The sequence below is a fragment of the Coenobita brevimanus genome, chromosome 101 (assembly GCF_032717465.1).
Source record: "Coenobita brevimanus isolate Jiangsu-jjx chromosome 101, ASM3271746v2, whole genome shotgun sequence".
Lineage (NCBI taxonomy): Eukaryota > Metazoa > Arthropoda > Malacostraca > Decapoda > Coenobitidae > Coenobita > Coenobita brevimanus.
Window position 1 is genome coordinate 7878201 of NC_137054.1, and position 27985 is coordinate 7906185.

The 27985-nt window shown below is 41.7% G+C and overlaps 2 protein-coding genes across 2 annotated transcripts in view; both read right to left on the reverse strand.

Moving 5' to 3' along the window:
• The window catches only part of Pu (GTP cyclohydrolase punch), a 46219-nt gene extending 27184 nt beyond the window's left edge, over positions 1 to 19035 (reverse strand). Inside the window, exon 1 of the mRNA XM_080284521.1 lies at positions 18810 to 19035. Within this exon, the coding sequence (XP_080140647.1) occupies positions 18810 to 18960 (151 nt within the window). The 5' untranslated portion in view covers positions 18961 to 19035. The remainder of the gene's footprint in view (positions 1 to 18809) is intronic.
• An 8009-nt stretch (positions 19036 to 27044) lies between these two features.
• LOC145414909 (uncharacterized) overlaps positions 27045 to 27985 on the reverse strand; it is a 129492-nt gene continuing 128551 nt past the window's right edge. The window contains exons 94-95 of the mRNA XM_080284325.1: positions 27820 to 27957; positions 27045 to 27164 (exon numbers count right to left, since the gene is read on the reverse strand). Coding sequence (XP_080140451.1) covers positions 27045 to 27164; positions 27820 to 27957 — 258 coding nt within the window. The remainder of the gene's footprint in view (positions 27165 to 27819; positions 27958 to 27985) is intronic.

The following is a 27985-nucleotide window of genomic DNA, read 5'->3' on the forward strand; positions in this document are numbered from 1 at the left end:
TAAACAAGTGTGCCAGGCTTGTTTTAAAATCCATTTCCCTTGTAGCAGCCCAACAGCCAGGGGGAAAAAAAAATCTTGGGTTACATCTGAAGGATATGCTGTCAGTCATCGAGTACAGCATGATCACTGGATGAAGGTATAGTTGACCAGCTGATGTCCACGTAGCGCCGTGCTGGTGACAGAACAGCATTTCTTTTCCAGCATATGTCTTTCAGTTCCAATATCGGGGAGTTTCTCAATTGCAGTTTATGACAGAAATAGACCGAAATATGTAAGTCTGGAGTTTAATTCAATTCCTTTCATCAGTAATGGATATATTGACGCTTTTCTGGGGTCTCAAGGTAGCGAATCACGTTGTATGAAACAGCTCAGTGCGTCATTCATAACATTCTAAACATGAAGCCTCGACTGTTTTATGGTAGGTTCGAAAATTCCCCCCTCCTCCCCCGAGCTGAATAAAGTTGTCCTGAGGTAACAAGAACGGAACACAGAAGACGTCATCATAATCATGGAGGTAACAAGGCAATGATAATATTTTTGAAAAGTGCTGTTGGTTATGCATCTGGAATGAAGTGTTTCCAGCATTCCCGTGCGAACGTGCATTGCCATCTCTCTCTCTCTCTCTCTCTCTCTCTCTCTCTCTCTCTCTCTCTCTCTCTCTCTCTCTCTCTCCCTGTGTGTGTGTGTGTGTGTGTGTGTGTGTGTGTGTGTGTTCTGCGGTCTTATTCCCAAATATTCTCGCGATATAATCCCTCCATTACATTTTTTTTTCATTTTATTCTTACTTCGGCGGAACGATTTCTTTCAACACAGTGGAGACCTCTCGTAGTGAAGGAGCTTTGACAAGATGACAGAACACAGGGAAAAAGATGACAAGCATTTCCTCTCTGCAAATTGTTTTAGGATAGGCCCACACCGTTCAGATGTCCTACGTCACTGAGGAGGACTGCATTTAGATTAACCCATTATCCTTTTCTGATTAACCACGAACGACTTTACCGAGTGTGAGTAAGGAGAGGACTGACGTGGCAGGATGAATTCACTGTGGTAATATTATATTTTAAACTGAATAATCCCAGCGTGTTTTATTCAGCTTGTGTATACCACCATGGAAGGAAGGGGTTAGAAGATTTCACTAAGATGTCGTCATATTCTTTGTTAAATATGTCTTAACTACAGATAATGTTATTTAGTATGTTTGGTAAGAGAAGAGGAGAGGGAGACCAAGGATGAGACAGAAAGATGGAGTGGAGAGATATACTCGTAAGAGAGAAAGGTGTGAGTTGGAAGAAGGGCAGCCAAATGATAGAGGACGGAGCGACGTGAAGGCAATTTGTTTATGGCCACCAATTACGAAATTAAGGCGCATGGCTGTAATTCGATGGATAGACAGATAGATAGATAGATAGATAGATAGACAGACAGAGATAGATAGACAGATTGACTAATTGACTGAATGACTGATAGACTGAGATATGCTTTGGGCCTGACCTGAAGTGAGAGAAACATCCAGTCTGGAGGCGTCTCATCATTCTAATCTAACCTCAGACAATTTTATTCATATTGTGTACGAGCACTAGGACAGAAAGAGAAACAAGAACAAGTATATTTTGTTTGATATAACCTTAACCCGGTAGATTTTATGCTTGGACTGAGAGGGTTACAAGCATTCGTTACAGTGTTGTCTAATTTTCATCTAAGCAATTCCAGATAAATACATTCAGTATGGGTGGCACGGTTTGGGATGAGAGTTAAAAAGAAATACTCATAATGACGTCCTGTTAGTTACTTATTTTTTAATATGACTAAACTGAAATGATTTTATCCGGGCATTTCATCCAATCCCTTCATTCCATCCCATCCCTCCATTCCATCTATCTCACACCCTCACTCCGTCCATCAGATTCCTTCATTCCATCTACCTCACACCTTCTCCATCTATTCCATCCCTCCCTTCCGTTCTGTCCCTTCACCATATCTCTCCCCTTCATCCTATTAGTCCCACACCTCATTCCATCCAACCCACGCCTGCACTCCATCCAACCTCTTCATTTCTTCATTTTATCAATTTCACATCTTCATTCCTTCCATCTCACTCCTCCATTCCATTCCATCCATTCACTCCATCCCATCCCATCAGTCCGTCCCCTCCCACCCCACCACGGTGCTGTTGCTGACGTGAGGTGAAGGATTGTGTGGCTTAGCTCCCCTAATTAGGGCAGGTGTCACCTGTGTTGTTTGCGTCGCTCTGGATGAACTTGGGTGAGTAGGCCACAGATACTCAGACAGGTTGGTGGGTGAGTGGATTGGCTGGTAGGTTGGTAGGAAGATGGTACAGGTATAATATTAACACACACACACACACACACACTATATATATATATATATATATATATATATATATACTTTATACTTGTGGAGTAGACTGTAGCACCAGTCGAACAGGGCAGTATTCTCGAGGTTGATGGCAAGCTGGTGATAGGGAGAGCCGGAGCACCCGTTTCACCAGCCCTCAGGACTTGATCCTGACCATCTCCCTTTTCTGAACATTTTCAGTGCATTCATTTACACAGAGAGTAGGCCAGCATGCTCTCATAATACCTCTACCTTCAACTGTCTACACCACACTACATGCGCATAACATATCACACCTTCTATTCATATCTTTAGTAATGGCCGCTGCAATCTTACTATCCAGTGAGGTGGTACCTCGGATTGCCACCACCGGCAGGGTAGGGCTGGAGGCACAGGGTCCTCCCGGTCGCCGTCAAGCGACTGTGCCGGCAGCCACTGTTGCTATTTCCGGGAATGCTCGTCGGCTCGTCCGCCTTATTCTTTACCAACATCCGCGGCCTTACCACAAATTTAAACTCAGTTCATTTTTTCCTTCAATCCATATCCCCTTTGGCCCTTTTCCCCACAGAACCACAAATCTCACCCTCTACCGATATATCTCCATTTTGTTTTCCCGGTTACCATCTCCTTACAAACTTTCGAAACAAGGGCGGCACCTGTTGTTATATCAAATCCCAATATGCAGTTGACACTATTTTAAACTTCACTTCATCCAGTTTTGATTACTCGTTATATAAATTAAATTGCCAAAACATTACCAAATATATCTGTGTAGTTTATCGTTCCCCCAATGCTTCTTCGGAACCCAGTGTATTTGATTCCATATCCACTCAGTTGAGTAACCTTGACCTTGCCCTTGGCAATGAAATTACCATTTTGGGTGATTTTAACATACACAATGTTGAATGGTTATTGCATTCTGCCCGGACTGACGACGCTGGTCTAGAATGCGAGCTGTTTGCGGAATTGTTTAATCTCACCCAGTTGGTAAAGCAACCAACCAGAATACCTGATAATCCTGACCATAATGCCCATCTCTTGGATTTATTCTTGACAAATAATCCAGATCAATACAGGATAGAGGTACTGTCACCACTTGGATCCTCTGACCACAATCTCATCAAAGCCTCATTAGTTAACCCTCCCACACCTCCCCGTTCTGAACCTGTCAGGGTGACCCGATGGCACTTTGACAGGGCAGACTGGGATGGATTTAGAAATTATCTTGCTGATGTTTCATGGCAGTCTTTCTTCTCTAGTGATCCCAATTCTACCCAGTCCCACATTTGCGACTTAATACTAGCTGGTATGGATTTATTCATACCAAGTCAACAGTTCACTAAAAGATCAAACTCTCCAAAATGGTTTGATGGCAATTGTGCCAGAGCAACAGCCCAAAAGTCATTAGCATATAACTTTTACTTAAAATCAAAAACATCTGAATCACTCTCCCAATTTAAAATTGCTAGAAATCATGCAAAAGCTGTATTAAATCTATCTAAATCAAACTTTTTTCAAAAGCAAGCATCAAAACTACTTAACAACCCTAATGACAATAAAATATTCTGGTCAACTCTTAATTCTTTCAATAATAACTTTAACAAGTCATCTTCCATTCCCCCACTAAAATCTTCAGATGGCAATATTACAAATGACCCACGTGGGAAAGCAGATATCTTTGCTAGTACCTTTGCAAGAAACTCTACCATAGATGATACCAGCCAGAATGTCTCAATACTGGAACTTGATTCTCCCGAAATTGCCCCACTTAAAATACAGACAAGATACGTAAAATCCATCCTAGACAATTTACCTACCAACAAAGCTCCAGGCCTAGATGGAATTCCGCCAATTGTTTTGAAAAAGTGTTCCCCTGAACTTGCCTCTGTCCTAGCTAAAGTATTCAGACTATGCATACGTACTTCTTTATTCCCGAATTCATGGAAAGAAGCCAATATCCACCCAGTTCCGAAGAAAGGAAGTTCGTCTGACCCCTCCAATTACAGACCAATAGCTGTCACATCTTCTCTTGGTAAGGTATTTGAAACTTTAATTAATAAGCATATTGTTAAACATCTTGAATCCAACAACTTAATTAGTGATAGACAATACGGTTTTCGCCACGAAAGATCCACCATTGACATACTCAATCTCTTAACTCATACCATCCATCAATCAATTGATCTTTTTGGAGAAACTCATGCAGTAGCTCTTGATATCTCTAAAGCTTTCGACAGAGTATGGCACCGTTCCCTGCTGTCCAAACTCCCTTGCTATGGACTAACGTCTTTTGTTCCTTTGATTTCTTCTTATCTTAGTGACAGGAAAATAAGAGTAAAAGTAGATGATGTATATTCGAATTTCCACTCAATTAACGTCATGTGCCGCAGGGATCAGTTCTGGCGCCAATCCTATTTCTGGTTCATATTAATGATCTCTTATCTGTCACTCACAATCCCATTCACTCATATGCAGATGACTCAACACTACATAGTTCATTCACACTCAGACATCCATTTACAAAATCTAATATCTCTAGCTCTCAACTCAGTACAGTCATCTCCATAAATCAAGATCTATCTACAATCAGTGAATGGGGACAAAACAACCTTGTGTCTTTTAATGCTAGTAAAACTAAATATATACAGTTTACTAATAGACAGATATTGCCAGATTCGTACATTGCCTTCAATGCTACTAATATTCCCATCTCCAAAAGTATTGAAATTCTTGGTGTCTCACTTAACAGTGCCCTCTGCTGGACCTCTCATGTCAGATCACTTGCTAAAACCGCCTCAAAAAAACTTGGATTATTGTACAGAGTCCGTAACTTCCTCGCCGATGAGCAGTTAGCTATAATTTATAAGAGTCATGTGCGCTCTCAGCTTGAATATTGCTCACCCTTGTGGAATGGTTGTGGAGAGGTTGCATTAAGACAACTAGACAAGATTCAGAATAAAGCCGTTAGAATCATTAACAACCCTGCCATTACATATAAACTACCTCCCCTGCAAGTAAGAAGGAATGTTGCCTCCCTTGCATTATTTTACAGATATTTTTTTGGTAAATGCTCAGATGAAGTTGCGTCCATGGTGCCACCTCTCCATGCCTTCCCTCGTGCTACACGGGCATCTGGTAGCGCTCATGACTGGAATGTCACTCAACCATATTGCAGAACTTCTGCCTATCAGAATTCTTTCATTCCCCGAACTGCATCTCTCTGAAACTCGCTTCCCCAGAGTTGTTTTCTTCCAAATTTCAACCCACAACTGTTCAAGTCTAACTGTTACAGATATTTTATGAACAGAGGACACCAGTAATTTGGTGCATGGATTGTTTTTTTTTACCCGTTTGTTTTTCCTTCCTCCGTTCTGTTATATATATATATATATATATATATATATATATATATATATATATATATATATATATATAAATGTATGTATGTATATATATATATATATATATATATATATATATATATATATATATACAAACACACACACACACGAGTTTTATATGACAGAGAGAGAGAGAGAGAGAGAGAGAGAGAGAGAGAGAGAGAGAGAGAGAGAGAGAGAGAGAGAGAGAGAGAGAGAGGTAGGGGACTAACTTTCTTCATCATTATGTAACTTTTCTCCAGACAGCAGCCAAAGCAGAACAAGGAGAGAGAGAGAGAGAGAGAGAGAGAGAGAGAGAGAGAGAGAGAGAGAGAGAGAGAGAGAACAGGAAAGGATTTTAAAAAAAGAAACGCCAAGCTGCTTACGTCACAGCCCACGTCACAGCACATCGCTTTCGGGGAAGCTACGTTATCACATATAATTTCCCTCCTTCACAGCCAAATAATCCTAGACTCACTCCTAGAACTTTGGTGATTAAAAATAAAGAAATGAATGAATAAATGAATAAAGTAAACGAATGGTGAGAGGCTGGCATCTGGTTATTACTGTAATTTCATCTATTAATAGTTTGATCCCTGAAACCCAACTGTCTTCGTGCCACACATCTTCACATGTCACTACTTCGGTGCTAATCCTCACTGTCCATACTGAATACAATATGCAAGGGCTACCTCATTCAGGACTAATGTAATGGTTTCCGCTTCATTTCTGTGGGTGTTATGGAATCTCCGGAAAACCAGCTTCAACATGAGATCAAACTCGCGTCTCTTCGTACAACAGACCACTTCTCCGGCCGTTAGAGTACCACATCCAGAGTAGTCAAGAGGTTAAAAACAATCTTTATTAACTCATATATATATATATATATATATATATATATATATATATATATATATATATATATATGTATATATATATATATATATATATATATATATATATATATATATATATATATATATATATATGATGAGGGCTTAGATCACGGAAAGTTTTAGTGATGGGTGCTCGTTTAGACATCCTAATGTTAGCTTAGCTGTGACAGAAAAGGTTGTGATCTTAGGTGTAAGGAACATTATTAGGATGTATATCAGGCTTGATTCGAGAGAGAGAGAGAGAGAGAGAGAGAGAGAGAGAGAGAGAAGGAAGCCAGCTCGTATTAGGGAATCATCAGCGCTGGACAGAAAGTGTTTGTTCATTTGCCACCACCATCTCCAGATCCACGCATCGACTCTGACTTCAGCCTAACTTTGACACTGGGAGCGCAATTCACTCTCAAACCACGAGTCACTCAGCTACCCTCTCCTCTATTCTGTAAGGTAATGAGGTAGTTTTGCTTAGAGATATCCTAACATGCAATGATCTGTGCTGATAATTTGTAATAGTGTAGGCTATCCCAGAGGTTCCGTACTTACTGCCGGAGACCTTGTAACATCGCCACGGGCCAGTCTGTGTTTACGTTTCCTAGGCTACCTGCTAATCCTGGCAAGTATAGCGCCGTACTCTTCTCGTGGAAGGTTTCGTAACACGTCCTCGCTACCGATTTTTTTTTTTTTAATCCATATCGTACAATAACCTCTTGAACAGAAGGACGTCAATTGTGTTTAACTCTTGCTTTTATATACCAGACGATTTTCCTCAGCTTAGGTGAGCAACCTAAGAGTGAAGGTGTGAATGAGGAATATATCTGATCATTCAGTTCCAAGTCTCAATACGAATAAAATCATGCGGTGGTATTATAGCTATAATGATAAAAGACATCATTTGACTGAAGATATAAAAAGTGACGTCCATCTTAGTTTATTCTTGCTGCAATCAGACGGCTTGATTCAACACAGAAAAATGAATTATGTAATCCTTCCAGTTCGAACATTCTTCCCTAAGGTGAATAAAATCGTCAGTAAGTGGCAAAAATTTAATGTAGAAAAAGACACCCGTGGCCTCAAAGCACTGATATCGACATACTTTTGATCAGTAAAATACAAGAGGATTAAGGATACAACAGGCAGTGGTCAAGTGGTTAAAGAAGTGGTCTGCTGTCAGAAAGCACTATAATTATCCATCTCTTGCTAATAAGAGTAAGACAAAAGTGACGTTATGGGAGTGAAAGCGTTAAGATTATGAAGAAAAAAGAGGGGGGGGGTCCTCTTTTTTCTTGTAATGAGAATGAATTAAAAGGTGAGTCATGGTAGTGTGGTAAGAATAAAACACGCACACACACACACACACACACACACACACACACACACACACACACACACACTTGTTAAAAAAAAAAATCTCACAAAAAAGACTGTCCTAATGATGATAACTCTTTCAGCCTGCAGACATCATTTATATTTTTTGTTCTGTTCGTATTAGGAGAGCATGTTAGTAGTGAAGATGTTAATGAAGGCTATGCCCAACCCTTCCAGTAAGAGAGAGAGAAAAAAAATTATGTATCCAAAGACGAATAAAATCGTCTATATATATATATATATATATATATATATATATATATATATATATATATATATATATATATATATATATATATATATAATTTGCTACACGATCGAAAAAAAATAATGTTTCGATGAATAACCGCGCTTTATCTTTTTAATTTTTTTTTCTTTGACTAGCTAATCTGACGTCCCTACACGCCACACCTTGCACAGATATCGCTGTTCCTTATCTTATCTCATCAAGGCGGTAGAGTAGAAGCGTTTTAAAGGATCATAACCAATTTACAGGTTAGGCAAGTGTCCATAATAACCAACTATTTTCAAAGATCATATTGCATTCCAGATGTTATCATTTTTATAAGCGCTCTAGTCAGCTACTTACGTTTTCTGAGTGCAGTGTGGAATACAGTAATGAGTATTGATCTCTGAATTTCCTCCTGTCTCAAATTCTCTCTTGTTTCTGTGTCCTTTTAAATTTCTTGTTTCTGCACTTTTTTCAGTCCTAAATAGTAACCGTAATTTTATAATATTTATTTTGTCTAGTTTGTGTTTTAAGTGTTTGGTAGATGTATGAGTAAATACACGTAATCGGTATAGACAACAATCTAAAACACAATGTAACCTAGTGTTTATAAGTATAGGCCTTGTTATGCAGTTTTTATTCCTGATGTTTACTACCCCATACCCAAAAAGAAGGCATAGATTCACACATAGCAACCACACGAGGATCACTAAGGCCCTCCTAATGATGAAAAGGTTAATGAAAGACTTATCGATTCCCTCCAGATTCGAAAATCTATCCATAGTTGAATATAAACGCCAGGAAGCAGACATGACGTCCTCGTATCGAAGGGCTTATGTTTCACCCTCTTTCCCACCACACTTGTCTTGATTCTCTCTTAAGCCGCGTCCACACCCAGTGCTTGCTGGTGCGGGTGGGAATTCCGCATCATTGTAACCCATAGAAATTTTCGTTCGTACCCACCGTCGTTCAGTGACGCACAAAACTCGCCCGCACCCGCCCTCGCAAGCAAGCATTTGGTTTGGATACGAACTTTGTACAGCTGACATTACTTTTCTTTCTTTCTCCGAATCTTGATACCTCAGCATTTCTTTATTTACCGAGAAAAAGATCCGTCGTACCGACAAGACTAATGATGAACCACCAACTCAAGCACACTGTACTGTACATCGACATTCACATCTGCTTCGCCGTCGTCATATTATCTTGCCGCAGTATTTTCCCCGTTTTCGGAAATCTCAACCGCAGCTTGCTCTTGTATTATACAGCAGTCCTTCTGTATACACTTTTTATGGATTATCACTCTCAGACTCCTAGGACTTCCACGCAGCTAAGTCAAATCGTCTAGCTTAAGTTGGAACAGAATACTAGAGTTATCCCGACATTGAAAAGAATAATGGTATCAGTATCATCACTCAGGCCTCTATGACTCACTCTCTGCCAAATGGAATCGTCTGCTGTCAGCTGGAATAGAACACTACAAGTAGAGCTGTTCCGACCTTGAGAGGTTAATCGACTGCTTATCAGAAACATCATTGTGTGTGTGTGTGTGTGTGTGTGTGTGTGTCAGCGAAAAAACTGAGTACATTACGTTGGGAGTGCGTGAGTGACAAGGAAAAAGCCCACACACTACTCTGCACTACGACACGCAACAGTCTATTTGCAGTGCAGGTCCCTATTTCCAGTTCTAAGAAAGGAATAAATTTGGATAAACAAGACCCTCTCCTAAGGTCTCATGGCTGGGTGGGAACGGTCGGTCCATACACGTCCTCTGACTGAAGGGGTCGAATTAGAACTATATATATATATATATCGAAAATGCCTTGAGAAAAAAGAAATGTTCCTACTCAGTGAAAGCAACCACACGAAGGCCTGAGACACCGCTACCTCCGTCACGGCCCTTCTTATCAAGCCACCACGTTCTTCTAATTCTGTTGTATGTTCTCCTTTCGCTAGAAAAAGAACTGCCCTCTCTCTCTCTCTCTCTCTCTCTCTCTCTCTCATCCCTAATAACCAAGCCTCGTTGACGACCAAATGTTGTCAAGCTGGAAGGTCAGTTTGGCTAGTAATCAGGGAGACTCACTGTTATATAATAACTAAGGTTCATCAAATTCCATGCAACCGGAGTATCTAACCTGTGGGAAAGGCCTGGTTCCAGCAAATAAAACTACCCCCACACTCCAGGAGGAAGTCACAAATATCACATCACAGGCTCAGGGTATGTTACTAAGCCGGCATTCTCGTTGGAGGCTTCCTAGCACCTCTTCCTTTGCGATTTATTTTTTCCTATCACACCATTTTATTTTCTAAAGGGAGAGGAGGAGGGGGAGAACAAGGATGAGATGGAGGGATGGAGTGGAGAGATATATGAGAGAGGGAGGTATGAGTTGGAGAGAGGGCAGACAAATGACAGAGGACAGGGCGACGTGGAAGCGACTTGTTTGTGGCCACCCTTTACATGATTAAGGTGTCTGACAATAGATAGGTAGTTAGATAGATAGGCGTTATTTATATCTTTGAAGCAACGATATGTTGTATAAGTATTCAATAGGAAATATGAACGAAACACCTGCAATTATTTTACACACCATACCATTATATTCTCCAGCATGTTGTTTATATCATTTAAGTTCCGACAAGTATTGCATAATTATTCTGCAAGGTACTATATTATACTCATTTTACTCTAACTTGGACTAAAACTGCAATCTTTCAATCTTGAATGTTCAGTTGTAACAGTACATTAACACTTCTAGCAATTGCAATATAAAGGATTTACAGTAAGGTGGTAGTACTGTCGTAGTCTGCCGCAGAGTAAGTGAAATAAGCTACAAAAGGACGAAAATATGGGCAAGGTAAGGTGACAAGAATACGAGGGCAAGTGATGGAGTGGAGCAGGACAACCGCCACCGCTGCCACCTCCCAGGGATGGACCCACAAAACCAGCTTGGCTCATCGGAGAAGTATAATTTAGCTTACGTCAGCATTTATGCCGTACTCATTAGCATTCACCTCATGGCTAACCAAGACATTCTTTTGTCACCAAGGAAAACGACAGCCTTGGGAAGGTTGCGTATTCTGCTGTCCTTGTCCTTCCTGACTAGACAAAGGATACCTCTAATAGCTGCATCTGCCCCTTCAATATTGTGAATGGAAGGAAAAAAAAAAAAATTTACGCGGTAAGCGGAGGGGCGAACCCCGGGGGTCCCATCCTCTATAAACTCTGGTCCAGATGAAGGTCCATAACTGCATAAAACTTCGTGTGCCTACTAAAAACTATGGTGCTATACCCCCTGGGGGCAGTCCCCCCCCTGGGGGCAGTCCCCCCCTGGGGGGCAGTCCCCCCTCGGGGGTGGTTATCAGTTTCCATCATGTCGGAAACGTTGGCCGAGGTGAACGTCAAGCAATACCCAAATTATGAGTTCCTAGATTAAAGACCATGAGTGCGCATAAAGGTTTTGGCCACGATCCCCAGCCACACTAAGGGGTAGCATTTGGAGCTCTCATCCCGTTTAAAGCATAGTCGGAGTAAAGATCTACTGTTGTGCAATATATCACGTTCTTATGCGGAAAAATATATATATATATATATATATATATATATATATATATATATATATATATATATATATATATATATATATATATATATATATATACAGTATATATATGACACTGTCCTTCTTGAACGACACCTTCTCTCCAGCCCAGCCCTGGGGGTGGTCATCGGAGGTCCTACCCTGCCTTAAACGTGGCCGGAGTAAACGCTTACTGGTATGCAAAATTTGTGTCCCTTGGCTAAAAACCATGGCCATGCATAATGGCTGTGCCATGATTTTTGGAGGACTTCCCTTCCCTCATGAGTGGTTATCCTTGGTGGTCTCACCCATCCCAGTAGATGGCCGGGGTGAATATCTTTCAGTATACAACACTGCATGTTCTGTGGTTAAAAATTTCGACCGCACGTAACGACTTTGGGCGAGACCACCGGGGGCTGCCTTCATCTGTGACAGGTGGCCCTGGCGGTCCCACTCAGCTTGAAACCTGGCCTTGGGGGTTCCATTGCCTGAGACGTGGCCCTGGGGGTTCCACTGCCTGAAACCTGGCTCTGGGGAGGTGTGCCATTCTGCAAAGTTTCGTATTCCTAACACTACTACCATAAGGCCTGGACCCCATTCTCCAAGAAATTACAGTACCACAGTGAATGAGCGAGGGGGGAGCGAGTGACGCAGTAATGGACAAGAGCTACAGTATATTTGGGCGCCTCTGCAGGTGCGGCAAAAAAATAAAATAATAATAATAATAATAAAGAAAATAAGATAAAGGAAACACAAGGGAAAAAAGTCGTTGATCTGACATGCTGATCTGTATGCTAAATACAGACGTGCTGACGGGCGCTAATTTGTAAGCCACACAGACAGTAAAATCCAACGCTTGACCTTGTTTGTCTCACGTAACACCCTTAGACCCCTAGTGTGGAGGTAGAGAAACCAGGAATAAAAGATAAAAACAGAAGTAGTGTTGCTGTAGTTTCTTATGCAACAGTTTCCACTCCCATCGATCCAGTCTGACACCCACGCACTCTCTCCTCCTCGCCTTATCTAATCGGGAGCGGAGGAAGCACCCTTGTTTCCGTTTCACACAGGGAAGAATACATTCATGTACCGTACAGCATTTTTATCTGTCTGGATAGATAGACAGATAGATAGATAGATAGATAGATAGATAGATAGATAGATAGAGAGAGAGAGAGAGAGAAAGAGAGAGAGAGAGAGAGAGAGAGAGAGAGAGAGAGAGAGAGAGAGAGAGAGAGAGAGAGAGAGAGAGAGAGAGAGAGAGAGAGAGAGAGGTGCAAAACTAATTCTGCTTCTTAGAAACTGGTTTGGGATCGTGACCTTTGAGCATAAGTGCACCGTTTTGAGATCAGCACACACACACACACACACACACACACACACACACACACACACACACACACACACACAAACACGTCAGAACGAGAACGGAATGAATGGAAGTAGTAGGTTGCCAAGAAGAAGGACGAGAATGTGACAGCACTGAATTGCATATATTACGGGCGGTAGGTATCAGCGTTGAAGTGTTAACATGTGAAGGCAAGTGACATTTAGGAAGATTGCTGAGCCTCAGGGAACAGACCGTCGAGTTCATGTGCTGAGTCAGGAGAGAGAGAGAGAGAGAGAGAGAGAGAGAGAGAGAGAGAGAGAGAGAGAGAGAGAGAGAGAGAGAGAGAGAGAGAGAGAGAGAGAGAGAGAGAGAGAGAGAGAGAGAGAACAAGAACAAAAAAAGAAAAAGAAAAAATGCGGGTGGGTGAGTAGCCTAGACGGGATGAATCGTTCTCGTTGGCATAAATTTCTGAACTCCTCTTCTTCAGCGAATTGTTTTGCTTAATGTAGCTTAATATTCCAGTGTATTATTACTGAAGCCATGTTAATATTAAAATTATATCATTGGCACATAGAAGATAAACAATATGTGCTATGAAAAACAAATTGCTAATGAAGAGGTGTTGCGATTCATCTGTTACGATCGAAGCTAAGTAGACGAATTTACCAAGTTTGTATAATTTAGAAACAGAACTCAAAATAATAACAAAGAATTCCATCTAATTTTTTGCTTCAGTTACACGTCCCTTCCCCCCTCCCCCCAGTCCCTGTAACCCTTTCCTAGTAGTTTCTTTACTGTATTAAACTTGGCCCAAAATTTCTACCTTTTCGAACTTATTTTACGTAGGTCAGTGGCAGAAAAAGATTGCTGCGACTCCATATTCATTCCATGGCACTTTTTCGTGACTAGCACCATATTCAAACGTTAATCTTTTGATACAGTTCAGATTCCAGGGTAAAGGGATGGCAATTTTATCACGAGTTGTTCAATTGAGGAAAAACCTAACAACCTAAGGCTCCAAAAACCATCTCTTGCAACTTTTTCTCTGTTTCCGGTATGCCTAGGAATTATAACCAGGCTAATACCAGAAATTTCATTCAGTCCAAAGAAATCCTGGCAGTCAAACGATTAATACCAACACAAAATATTATTCACGGACAATCCTCTATACCCTGACCCTACAGCAGCCCCTCACACCACACCACACTTACTCCCCTGATACACCTTACACTCACAGCACAGACAATCCTAACACAGCCTCGACATACATAAGATCTCTAGGGGCGACCATATGAAATGGCCTGTTTCCTGCAGTCCGCCAGGTCAACCTCCAGTTTAGTCTGAAGTCAAGACAATAACAACAACGATAAAGTTAATAAAAGACATCACACAGGTGCAGTACTGAGTCGCTTCTGGCAGACGAGTTACATGTACAGTGGGAGGGAAAGCAAATGGGGGTAGGTGGGGTGAAAGTGATATGTTCATTTTATCTTAACTTGACCTTAAGCTGCCATTGTTTCATCTTGAATGCTGAATCGTACAGATAAATTAACACTGGAAATGGATGCTAGTCAAGAGGTGCTATGGAGAAAGGATGTAGAGTCACAGCATTGCCCTTCTCTGCAACTGAGCCACGAGAAATTATCTGCAAAGGGACGAAAATGTGGGCCGCCCAAGTTAAGGCGAAAGAGCTATGCCACGCCTCCCTCTCTCCCACTGTAACTCGTCAGCCAGAAATGATCCAGCGCTTTTTGTAGTGTCTGTTTCTTGTGCTCGCGACTGTACGTGCTTCAAGGTGTTTCGTCAGCCCGAAGAAGGTAAACTGTGACAAGTGTTCATGTTAGATAGGGCAGCATTTTAAACAGATAACGATAGTGACAAGTAATCGCTGGTATCACGTCATTCACACAAACATACTGTAGCTATGTGGTGCTACAACTGTAGTCACCACTTCAGTTCGAGGTTTATCCTTCCTATCTATGGACCATTTTATCTGACTTTAGGGAATTCTGTTGTAATGAAGGGGGTAGGAACAATCTCGACTAAACTACAGAATTAAGAAGGGTTTCCTCGAGGCTAAATATAACAGTCATATGGGAAGAAGAAAAAAAAGAAGAAGAAGAAGAAGAAGAAGCGGAAGAAGAAGAAGAAGAAGAAGAAGAAGAAGAAGGAGGAGAAGAAGAAGAAGAAGAAGAAGGAGGAGGAGGAGGAGGAAAAATCCATCTTCCAACCTACCTACCCAGTTAACCCCTTCACTGGGATGATGTGCGTTTCTCATATTACTATTTCCACAACTTCAGATTATTTTGTTAAATTTAGAAAAGACTTTTCAAACTGGAGGTAGATAAGCCTTAATACACCCCTTCGCAACTAGAGAGTCTTTTTAAGCTGAATAGAGTGGCCTCGTTTTAACTAGAGAAGAACGAAGCTTACGTCGTCAGATTGAGAGGGTTACGTGTACATCGGGAGGAGAGGGAGAGGAGGGGTCTGGGGTGGATAAATGTGAGGGAGAGGAAGAGTTTTGGAGGAGGGGTGGGGTCGTTAATGAACAGGGACAGAAATGCTTGATGACTGAACCACTGATTATTTCTTTACCCACAAATGGTTGATAATCAAGTCATTCAATCCAATGATGCATTATTCCATTTCATTCCCGCTACATACACACGATTGTGCTAACCATGGAAAGACCACCAGTAATGAAGGTGGTAGTGAAGGCTATATCTTACTCACTCAGCTCTAAAAGGCTCTCCTTAGCAGAACAAAAAGCAAGAAACAAACGGATAACACGCCATCGTACTGAAGTTGTGTTGTTGTTGATCAACCTTCATCTGTCTAGCCAAGCAGCCCCATCAACTGCTGGCAAGCAGTTGTCCCTGCAGGGCCGTCCCATGCAGTGAATTAAAGTTCCCTTGTGACTGAAAGCGGGAATTAGTGTGGAGGTTTGGTTCCTGGATGGATGCCGTATTTGCGCCTCTCTACTCAGGTAACAGGAGCATCATAGCAGGTCCCACTTCACCCGGTTAAAAGATTATTTGGCTGTGTGTCCCATTGCTCTATTCATACCATAATACAGCATCTGTATTTTGAAATTATAGCTCAATAGCCATACAGTGTTTTGGTATGCCTAAAGGAAAATCGATAAGACTGATCAGAATATTAATCCTCCATTGTCATGGTAGCTCTGGCACTGTTAACTAGCTAGTGTCCGTCGATTCTCTTTAGCTAAGAGTGAGTCACAGGTGTTAATTTGAGAGTGTTAATGCTTTCACTATTAACCCCCTTATGGTCGGGGTAACCACTCTAATAGCACATGCAACTAACATCAGACGACTTTATTGAGCAAAGAGTGAGCGATGGAGCCTGAGCGTTAATATGAACTGAGAAGAATAAGTAAATAAAAAGTAACTAAAAAAATAATTGGGGTGTGTGACTGGAGAAATGTCTGGACTGTAGCCACTTGTACAATGACCTGGAGAGAATGTGAGTGAAGGGTTATTATACTGCCCGGGATTACGACGCTGAACTAGGCAACAGAGAGAGAGAGAGAGAGAGAGAGAGAGAGAGAGAGAGAGAGAGAGAGAGAGAGAGAGAGAGAGAGATTAAAATTAAAATTAAAACGTGTATTTCCACCAACAATGGTTGTACGTCACAAATCATTATGTGCTGTAGGCTAGTCACGTCGGGCTAATCAGGCAGACAATTTATATTGTGGGCATCCGCATCCTTCCATCGGGGATGGAAGAAGAGGGAGGGACGAGATAGGGAGGAGGGATACAGTAGCTACATAGAGTTTCGTGTTACCCTTTACCCCCTATCCTTGGCTGAAACGAAGTAATACTGTTGTATCACAAGCGACTTTTGCAGATTTCGTATCACTTCCTCCCGAACTATTTGTTCCACATATTGCACTTCAGTATCATGTATGTTATTGATGCAAACTATGTCAATATCAAAACGATATTAATAACATACAAAACAATGTTAACGTGTAGTTATGCTTACTAAGTCGCCAACAACAACAACAACAACAACAAAAAGCTACGAAATCTACGATGCTACTTAATGAGTCAGGGGGTCACATCCAATGATCATATGTGGGTGATAGTCTGAAGCATTTTCAGACGCCTAGTGTAATAGTAACGTCGTGAATTGTCCCTCGTGGGGTTCAGGAATGCTTCTAACAACCACCTGAAAGCCGTGACACCAAGTGCATGCTGACGCGGACGGGAGTTTTGCGACACTAATCATAACTGGCCCCACTGGTCGCGGGCGGGTGAGGCCGAGAACTTCTATGGGTTACAGTGATTCAAAACTTCAGCCTTCACCAGTCAGCATTAGGTGTGGACACGGACTAACACTGGACAACGGATCTTCGTTCGATTAAAGAAAGCTTTCATCCAACGACTCCATTTCGAAACGTCTCTCACAAGCTGAATGAAATCGTCTGGTAGTAGCAAGAAAAAATATATATATATTGTAGTGATGGGGCTCCTGCGAACAGCGCGGCAATGTTCTCCCTCAGATGTAGCGGATGCAGGCATTACTCACAGCTCGACTCAACACGACCAATGGGCGTATTCTCTTGGGATAAGAAACTTCGTAGCTCTACTTTTTAGGTACAATACACCGTACTCACTTTTATACCATATTTTCTCTTGTTTGGTATTCATAACATTTTTAGATCGACATACATTCCATTTTTAACATACAGTTCGAGTTTTAACTAAGAATGTACAGTACAAAGTGTACCGCTGACGTCAAGGCTAACTACAATTGCGTCCCACGGATTTAACAAACTGAACACTAGCTTGGCATGACTCGCCACAACTCGACATCTCAGCACAATCTTAACGCCTTCACAGTAACTTAAAACAATTCGACACAAATCGACTGAGGCTTATATTCCGAGAACCTTGACACAATAACACTATCTTGGCACAACACGACACATGGCTAATGCAACGTGACTCCTTCAATACAGCTGGACACAAATCTGGTGCAACAGACACAGTCTTAGCCCAGGTCGACACAGGCCTCAAATAACTCGACACAGATTTAGCATAATTAGATAAAGGACTTACGTAGCTCCTTACAATCTTAAGGCAACTCGACACAGGCGTAACATATCCGGCACATCTCGGCAAAATCTTAACCTAACTCGACACAGACCTATCACCACTTGCCCTGAGTCTAAAGCAACTCCGCACCATCTTATCTCGACAGAGGCGTAACGGAAACCCGACACAAACCTGACGCAACTCCGCACAACCTTAACCCAACTCGACAAGAGCATGACATTACTCGACACTGGCCCAACACAACACGACACGAATCTGACGCAACTCTGCACAATCTTAACTCGACACAGGCCTAACAACCCAACACAGATCGGGCACAGTTCCAGGCAGTCTTAACCCAACTCGACACTGGCCTAACACAACTTGACTCAAATCTAACACAACTCCTCACAATCTTAACCCAGCTCAACACAGGCCTGATATAGCTCTACACAAATCTGGCACAACACGACACAGACCTGACACAACCCCACACTGTCTAAACCCAATTAGATAAAGATCTCACTCAACCTTGAGAAGATTTGACAAACCTCGGCAGAGACCTGACACAACCTGACACACGCTTAACAACTCAAAGATGAAAAAGTTATTATTGACTCACCAGAGGATGAGGAGGACCTTCTCTCCTCCCTAGGAAGACGGTACGCAGATTTGATTTCTTCGATACTGTCCTGGTGGCTGTTGGAGGTGGAGCCAGAGCATTTACACGATATGCCCGTGCTTGGGGCGGACACACCGTTCACCAGAGACATTTTTTGGAGACCTGAAGGAGAGGGAGCACTGGTGAGAGGGAGGGAGAGGAGAGCGGGAGGGTATGTGTGAACGGGCTGAACTCCACAAGGCTACTGAGAGGAAAGAGGCAGGGAGAGTGAGGTGAGTGGGTGAGGAAGGAGAATCAATACCTGGCCTTAGGGGTGAGTGGGTAGGTGGTGAAGGCGTGTGGTGGTGGGTTGGGTGGTGGTAGCGGTGGGGTTGGGTGGCGGTAGTGGTGCGATTGGGTGGTGGTAGCGGTGGGGTTGGGTGGCGGTAGTGGTGCGATTGGGTGGTGGTAGCGGTGGGGTTGGGTGGCGGTAGTGGTGCGATTGGGAGGTGGTAGCGGTGGGGTTGGGTAGTGGTGCGATTGGGTGGTGGTAGCGGTGGGGTTGGGTGGCGGTAGTGGTGCGATTGGGTGGTGGTAGCGGTGGGGTTGGGTGGCGGTAGTGGTGCGATTGGGTGGTGGTAGCGGTGGGGTTGGGTGGAAGTAGTGGTGGGTGGTGATTGTGGTGGTGTGTGTGGATGTTGGTGGGTTTGACTGTTTTTTCATTCCAACCCAAGAAATAAATAAATCCGTTCCCGGATATGTAATTTTTAGTCAACCGCTTCACTACATGGACGTCAGTTTTAGTTTATTCGTGTTATTTCTAGAAGATTATACTAGTAAGCAGCTTAGGGAGAGGGTTTCGAAATAGGATACTTCCTAGTGCTGAAGAGAGCTGTCGAAAAATACCAAGATAATGAGGCTATACTCAGAGTGATGGAGTAAAATGAAACGCTTTTGTTTTTTTGATCTTAGCTTAAATTTTCATCTTTTTCCAGTTTATTTCATACAGCTCAGTGGCAGAACAAGACTATGCTACAGTTCTACATGCTCTTGATAGCACTTCATCGTAACTAGTCATATTCTATCGTTATTGTTAAGAGCCCAGTATTCAAGTTGGCGAGACGACAGTTTTAGGTCAAGGCAGAATAAAAAGAGTATAGTGTCAAGTTTCCACGACCAAGTCTTAGACTTAGCCATCACATAAGAATGAACAAGCAGTGTCTTGGTCCACTACACACTACACTCTTCAGTTTTCACTACTCTACTGGCTTTAATAATGCAAAAGGTATCTGGCTTTCACAACAAAAAGTATCTGACTTTTACTCCACTGTCAAGAAGTAACACAGTAGCAAAAAATCTCGTATCATTAGAACTTGCACTTTTTACTCAAACCATAAACTAATGTGAAAAAAAAAAAAAGTATTACCTAGCTTCTGCACCAGAGACTTCACCTTTAAATTCCACCAACATGCTAGAATATAAACGAAAACGGTATGCCTTCCACAATACCAAATCCAGTTTTTACAATATCATGATAAAGGAAAACACACACACAGGCACAGAAAAAAGCTGAATCAAGTAGTCTGACTTCCAGAGCTACCATTCTCCAAGGATCTATATCTATTTATTTATGTCTATCTATCTACCAGTCTATCTTGAGAAAGAGAGAAAGAAAATAACACCGTCTAACGTTCACTGTCACCATCCCCACTCTCTCGCCGCACTCACAGCAAAAGCAGAGAGTCCTGGTAGAGAGAGGGAGTGCGACAGCCTATGAGGAGTAAGTTTAGCTGGATGGTGGTGGTGCAACAAGTGACTGGTCTGAGGCGCTCTCCCCCAGCCTTAAGTATCCTAGCGTTTCCAGGGTTACCTATTCTATATAATGATTCGTCCGCCTTAACTAACCCCTTTACTTCGGCGGCTAATTACAAGCGCGCTCACGTGTGTGTGTGTGTGTATGTGTGTGTGTGTGTGTGTGTGTGTGTGTGTGTGTGTGTGTGTGTGTGTGTGTGTGTGTGTGTGTGTGTGTGTAACAAGAAACCAAACTCGTGAAAGAGTTAACAGTTAAGCATGACTGAAGTAATTCTATTTTGAGAGATATCAGTGTAAGGTCAGGGTGAAGGCAAAGTCAAATGCTCGGCCTTTCCGTCAAGTAACCTACATTATACAGCTATACCTTGGCACTGTTTTCTGTGTCACTTACTGTATCTTCTTGACCAAACACCTCTTCCCACCAACCACCCTTTAAAAGAAAGAAAGAAAAAAAAAATAGTGGGCGCTAATGCAGTTGTCTCTGAGTGTTCCTCCGTCTTTCTCTTATTCTTTCGAGTTACCTAATTTACATAGCCATAGTTTGCCTACCTTAACAACTCCATTACTCCGGTTAGCTTTTTGTTTATTTGTTTATTTATTTTTTGTTTATTTTTTTTTTTACCTATTCTGCGTATCTCTAGCTCGTCCACCCTAACCCCTTTCCTTTGATTAGCATTTTTTTTTTTATTTGGCTTGTTACCTTCAGACAACTTTCTTCATACGCATAACAGCTCTCCATCTTAATTAACATATTAGCCTGGAGGATGTATTTTTCATTTTATGCTTTGGAGTTTTACAAATGTCCCTCACTCCCCTCCCTAGCCCTCAAAAGGTGGATGGGGGACTGTAAGAGGAGCCTGCAGTCCACTGGGTTCACATTTCAGGTGAACTGAGGGCTACAAGAACAACTGCAGCTACTACGACTACAATTACTACTACTACTACTGCAACTGCTTCTTCTATTACTACAACCATAACAATATCTGCTGCTGGTACCACTACTACTACTACTACTACTACAATGCTTTCCAGAGTTATTATTATTATTTTTTTTCACAACGTCCGCCGTAAACCCATTGACTCCGATCCTATTTTTCATTTTATTCTCGCCACTTCCAAACGATTTTGTTCAGTGTGCGAATTACCTGTTCTGCACATGTGTCTCCAAGTTCGTCAACCTTAATCTCTTCACTCCGATGTCGTATATACATTTTGCTTTGTTTTGTTTTGTTTTTCTTTCTGACGTCCAGAGCCTTTCCCAAGCTGAATTAAATCGTCTGGAGAGGCGAGGATGAGCTGTAAAATCATGTCGCCGGATTGAAGGGATTGGCAGTGATTTTCGTCCTTATGTTCAGTGGCAGATTGAGACTGAACTACGGCTCTTCATCTTTTCATTAACATTTCTTCGTGACTTGGCATCATACTGTAGTGTGATTCAAGTTAAAGCTCAGTGGAAGTGTAGCACAACTGTATAATCCTGGTTTTTCACTCTTTCCAATGCACTACTTCGTGACTAATGTTCTAGTATGCGTCTCTTGTTAACAACTCAGCATTTATCAACTTTGATGCCGTCCGAAGATTTACACTCAGTCCTTTCACAACAATTTTTTTTTTTTTTAATTTCACAAAGAATCTACGAGTCTGCGCTTGTGTGTGTGTGTGTGTGTGTGTATTTGTGTGTGTGTATATATATATATATATATATATATATATATATATATATATATATATATATATATTTTTGTGTGTGTGTGTGTGTGTCTGTGTGTGTCTGTGTGTGTGTGTCTGTGTGTGTGTGTGTGTGTGTGTGTGTGTGTGTGTGTGTGTGTGTGTGTGTGTGTTAAGAATGACAGCCACTTTTATTTTTTGTTACTATTAAGCGATTGTGGTCAAGTTAAGCTGGACCTCTGCTTCGAAAGATATTAGTGAAGGCTGTATCTAACCCCTCCAGTTCTAAATGCATTCCTTGAACTGAAAAATATCGTCTGGAGGCAGAAAGAATTAAGTCTGAATCGCGTCATCGTAGTGAAAAAGTTGACCCTTTCAACATTTTTTCAGTATTTTCAGTACTTTATTTTTAGCATATTTCTGCCATCTCCGTCTTCTCTTCCCTTCTTGGGGTGACGAGGTCCAGGCATCCGTAACTTTTTGCCGCTGATCATTTGTTTCGTTTTCTGAAGCAAACGAAATACTGTAGCACAAAGTCAGCAATCAGCCCCTTCAGTACAGTGACATAAAATTTTTTTGTCGCTATGTCCAACGACTTTGTTAGCCTTAGGACAGACTTCTAACCGGGCTGGTTACATACAGACTTCATTAACCTCTTCACCGCCTGATTTCTCCTTTCTGCTGAATAAAATCGTCTAGTAGCAACAAAAATAAACTCTTGATAGCGTACTCGGGTTGAAGCAGTTAAAAAACGACACCCATGAGGAAGAGTGGATATAAAAATGAAAAAAACTCCTTACACACAGATGATTCCACTGAATTCGTACCCATGACTAGTTAACATCACGTACGGTATAATTATTTTCTATAATTTAGAGTAATGTTTTAACTTACATAGCAAGGTGGCGAATACATACGAGTATTACAATGCATCAACCATTTTTTTTTTTTTTAGAATATTTAATGTCGTAAAGGGCGTCCTACGTTTATATGATTGTTCAGTACAGTTACAGGTAATAACAGGGAGCATTCACATTCCAACACCAGCGCCCTACAAACGGCCTGAAGGCCCAATGTTTGACTTTGCTCTTTCACCTTGACCTTCGACCGATTGTTCTCAAAATCAATTGATTTAATTCTTGCCTGGCTCTCAGCATTTCCACTAAGTATGATGTAAATTGGGGCAAAACTAATATACATAACCTTGATTTTTGATCTATTGTTCTCCAAATCATCAACTCCGGCTAAACCGAAATCTTTCCACCAAGGTTTGTTCGTCAGATGAAAACTGCTTAAGTATAAAGATTGAACATTTGACCTCGTATTGTGACCTTGATCTTCGATGGATTGTTTCTAAAGTTGAATGCCTTCATCCTTGCAGTACCCCGAATTCTTCTACAGACTTTGGTATAAATCAGACAAAAACTGTTTAAACTGACCTTGCGTTTGACCATGACTTCTGACTTATTTTTATCCAGAATAATAGGTCAGTCCTTTGGCTGACCCTCAGCACTTCCACCATGTTTGGTTTTAGTTACTTTGTTCACACACAGACACACACAAGTCCAGCTTTTATCTTCCCTTGTGACATTGACTGTTGAGTCTTCCTAAAAATCAGAGTCTTTCGCTCTTGCCTTACCTTCATTCATTACACCAAGTTTGATCTAAATCGGACACACAAAATCATGTTGACCTTGCCGTGTAATCTCGACCTTGATCTTGACCTTTGGCCTAAACCTTTGACTTTTCTCTATGAGCTTGGCCTTTGATTGTTCTCAGAACGGAATCTCTTCATCCTTGCCTTGCGCTGAACACTTCAAAAGTTTGTTCTAAACTGGATCACTGATGTTTAAGTCGACCTTGTCATGTGACCTCGATTTTTGACATTTTCATGAGTCCTTTTTCTCTAACTGACTGTTCTCAAAATCGGATTCCTTCATTCTTACCTTACCCTCAGTCCTCCCTCCAAACTTGCTTTAAATCGAATCGAAACTGTTTAAGGTGACATTGCCACGTGACCTTGGCCTTTGACCTTTTGTCAGTAAAATAAATGGTCAGTGCTTTGGCTCACCCCCAACTCTTCAGCCAAATCTGGGTAAAAAAATCGCAAAAAAAAAAAAACTGTTTTGTTCACACACACACACACACACACACACACACACACACACACACACACACACACACACACACACACGCTGACAAAAGCATAACATCCGCTTTTGCTTAGCAAGTGCGAGTGCAATAATTCACTTTACCCCTTCCCCCGGCAATGGGCATATGCCTGTCTACCAGCAAGTTATACTGGAGTGGAAGGATGGTAGGGAAGGAGGTAACGGGAGGTGGGGGGAGGAGAGGCAGGTTTGTGTGTGTGTGTGTGTGTGGAGTGAGGGGGGGGGAGGGATAAGAGTGTTGAGAGGGCGTCGAGTGAAAAAGGATGGTAAGGTAAATAATGGAGCATATTGTGTCAGGTGCGGATCATATTTATGTGTTCAATATTCCCGCACTCATAGCAAAAGGTATGAGTAACAGTATGGCTTGTAATACGACATTTGTTGTTGATTCTGACTTCCAAATTAACACCGTCCAACGCCATTATTCGCCAAGGTGTGTGAGGACTGCAGGATATTCATTTCACTTACGGATCACAAATTGGATGAACAGGGAAGAATATTGAAGGCGGAATGCTTTAATGCGCGTATGGCGGTAGTAATGCATGTGTTCGAATAGACAGATAAACTGTATAAGGAGTGTTCAATATTAGTACTGTACTGGAATGAGAAAAATGTGTATTATGTCCCCATGATTGTTCGGTAAATATAAATATGATTTTATGAGAGGTAAAAAAGAACGCTTATCACAGTTTACTTAATCACATATTGCAAGACTTTAATCAGATTCATATCATAATGTATTTTCAGTTTTGTATTGCTTTTCATTCACCAGTGCTGCATATACATTTACATGGAAAAAAATGATCACAGCTGAAAAAAGAATTCATAAAATAAAACTAGGGGGGTGGGGGGTCGAACTTCCTAGAACAGCACCCCACCGACCCCTTTGAATCCGTCCCATTGACCTCTTGAATGTAATAACTCTCTCTCTCTCTCTCTCTTGCTTTTACCAGACGATTTTATGAAGATTAGGAGAGATTTTTCAACCAGAACGAGTTAGATATTGCATGCATTAGCCCTTGCCCTATTTGGTATCCTTCCAAGGTTGAACAGAGGCGTCTAAAAATTTACGTCATCTGACTGAAGGGATCAACCACTTCCCTACGGCGACGGCTTCCGAATTCTGTCACCAGACGATTTTATTCAGGTTAGGAAGGATCTGCAATCGTGAAAGGGTTAGTAAAGGTAATAATAGTCAACCCCCACCATTCGGAGCGTCTTGTCTAAACTGAACAAAATCGTCTGAAAATAAATACAGTGAAACGATAAAAATAAAATAATACACAAATAAAGTAATCGTGTTGAAGGGATGAACTGCATAGCCCTTTCAGTTCGGTGATGCTATTGTTTTATTTCCGCCACTTCTAGACGATTTTATTCGCTCTGGTAGTGAAGCATATAGTTAACCCCTTCAGTATGAAAAGTGTCTCCTAAGCTGAATAAGATCATCTAGAGATAGCAAGACTTAAAGAGAGAGAGAGAGAGAGAGAGAGAGAGAGAGAGAGAGAGAGAGAGAAATCCGTCCAGGGAATCAAGGAATAATGACTACTCAGCACACAGCAGCTGACGCACTGCATCCATATAAACTCCCATAATAATGCCACCGGATGCTCATAAACACGCGCTCCTCAGAGCCTATTAATGTGTGCTTTTATATATACAGTAAAATTTTTATATGCATAGTTGGACCACCATACACCTGATTAGATCACGCAGAGTTACAAAATAATTAAACAGTGTTTCATCAGACCAGTTATAAAATATACATAACAAAATATCAGGTGAAGCAGCAACAAAATAGTTATGGCAATGTCGCTTTCTGATCACTGCTTTTTACATCATGATAGATATTTTGATTAAAGAAATCGGTCACAGGTGTGGTTAAGACGCCTGAATCATGGTACCTACTTAGGAACTGTGAACGTAAAAAGCATATGTAAGCGAGGATGGGAAAGGGGAGGAAATGCTGAGGTGGGTGCGTGTGCATTTGTGTTATTGTCGTTTTGAGTAATGTAATGTGAGTACGTGTGTTGAGGGGGAGGGTCTGAACAATTCTAGTATTGTATTTTTGTTAACTCTAAATGATTTCATTCAGCTAGGAATGGGTCATAGTCACCTGACAGGGTTAATCCTGCAACCATTAACCCACTCATGATTAAGACAAATCTAGTAGAGTATTGTACAAAGCCAGATGATTTATATACTTAAGAGTGGGTCAAAGCCTAGGAGAGTTAATACTGTCACCATTAACCCCTTTGGTCAGGACAACTTTGGTTTTCTCTTCCTTCTAACGCCAGACGATTTCATTCAGCTGAGGGTGAGTGAAAGAAGACTGAGAGGAAAAATGATAGCAGACCCATACCACCAGAGATAAATGAGCAAGAAAGTACTTTCCATATTAAAGAAATACACAATACAGCAAATAAGACTGAAACCTCAGTCAGAGATATACTTCGAATAAGGTTTTTGATCACAGGGAAAAGAATGTATTGTCGGCTTAAGAATAAGTTTTGCTTTCACGGAACTTCAGCGAAGAAAAACAAGTCATAATGCTTTGACCTGCCATTTTATTATTCATTTTCCATTGATAACATTTCCACCAAAGCTATTGAAGCAGGAGGTAGAGGGGTGAGCGTGAGGCGAGGGCGGGAGGGCAGGGTAGGAGGGCGAGGAAAAGCGGTGAGGGGGCCCCGGCTCTCTCCATCACTGGCACCCACTCGAACCCCTGCAGGCACCGTGGCACTATCAGTATATTGTACGGTCTAAAACTGCCATCCTTGCACCTTGCCTACTGAGCTGCTACGAGAGATTAACGCTAAAATACGATGTTGGTCATGAAGGAGAGCCATGAAAAGGATGTAGAGAAGTAATTTGTCTTCTTCTGCCACCGGGGTACGGGAAACAAGCTGTGAAGGTACAAAAATCTGGGCCTAACTCAGGTAAAATGATTATAGCTACGTCTATGGTGGCAAAGGGACTGGAAAGGGTGGCATTTACGGTATGTTGATTCATTTGCCTTAAGAATGCTACGCTACTCCACACTAACCTTACACTGCTCCACACTAACCCTACATTGCTTCACACTAACACTACATTACTTCACACGATACTACACTATAGTCACTCCATGTAACACTACATTGCACTACACTACTCCGCGCTACATTTCACTACATTACACTACATTACACTACACTACTCCACTCTGTACACTGCCCCACACACTACACTACACCACTACACAACTACTGTATACTGCCCCACACATTACACCACCCTACACTATTCCACACCACACTACATTACTCCGCGCTGTTCACTATTTGAAACCACACTAGTATAAATGTTAAGAACGGAAAATAGCGAAAATGACTACCAACCACGGGGGAGGGTGGTACGGCGTGGGAGACAGTGAGGGCGAGGGTGAGGGTGAGGTCTTCCTCCTCATCATCCAGGGCTACAACTCGACCACCATCCCACCTACCACCCACCAGACGCACCCCTCCTACGTACACTCCCTGGGGGCGTTAGTTGAAGTTAAATTGA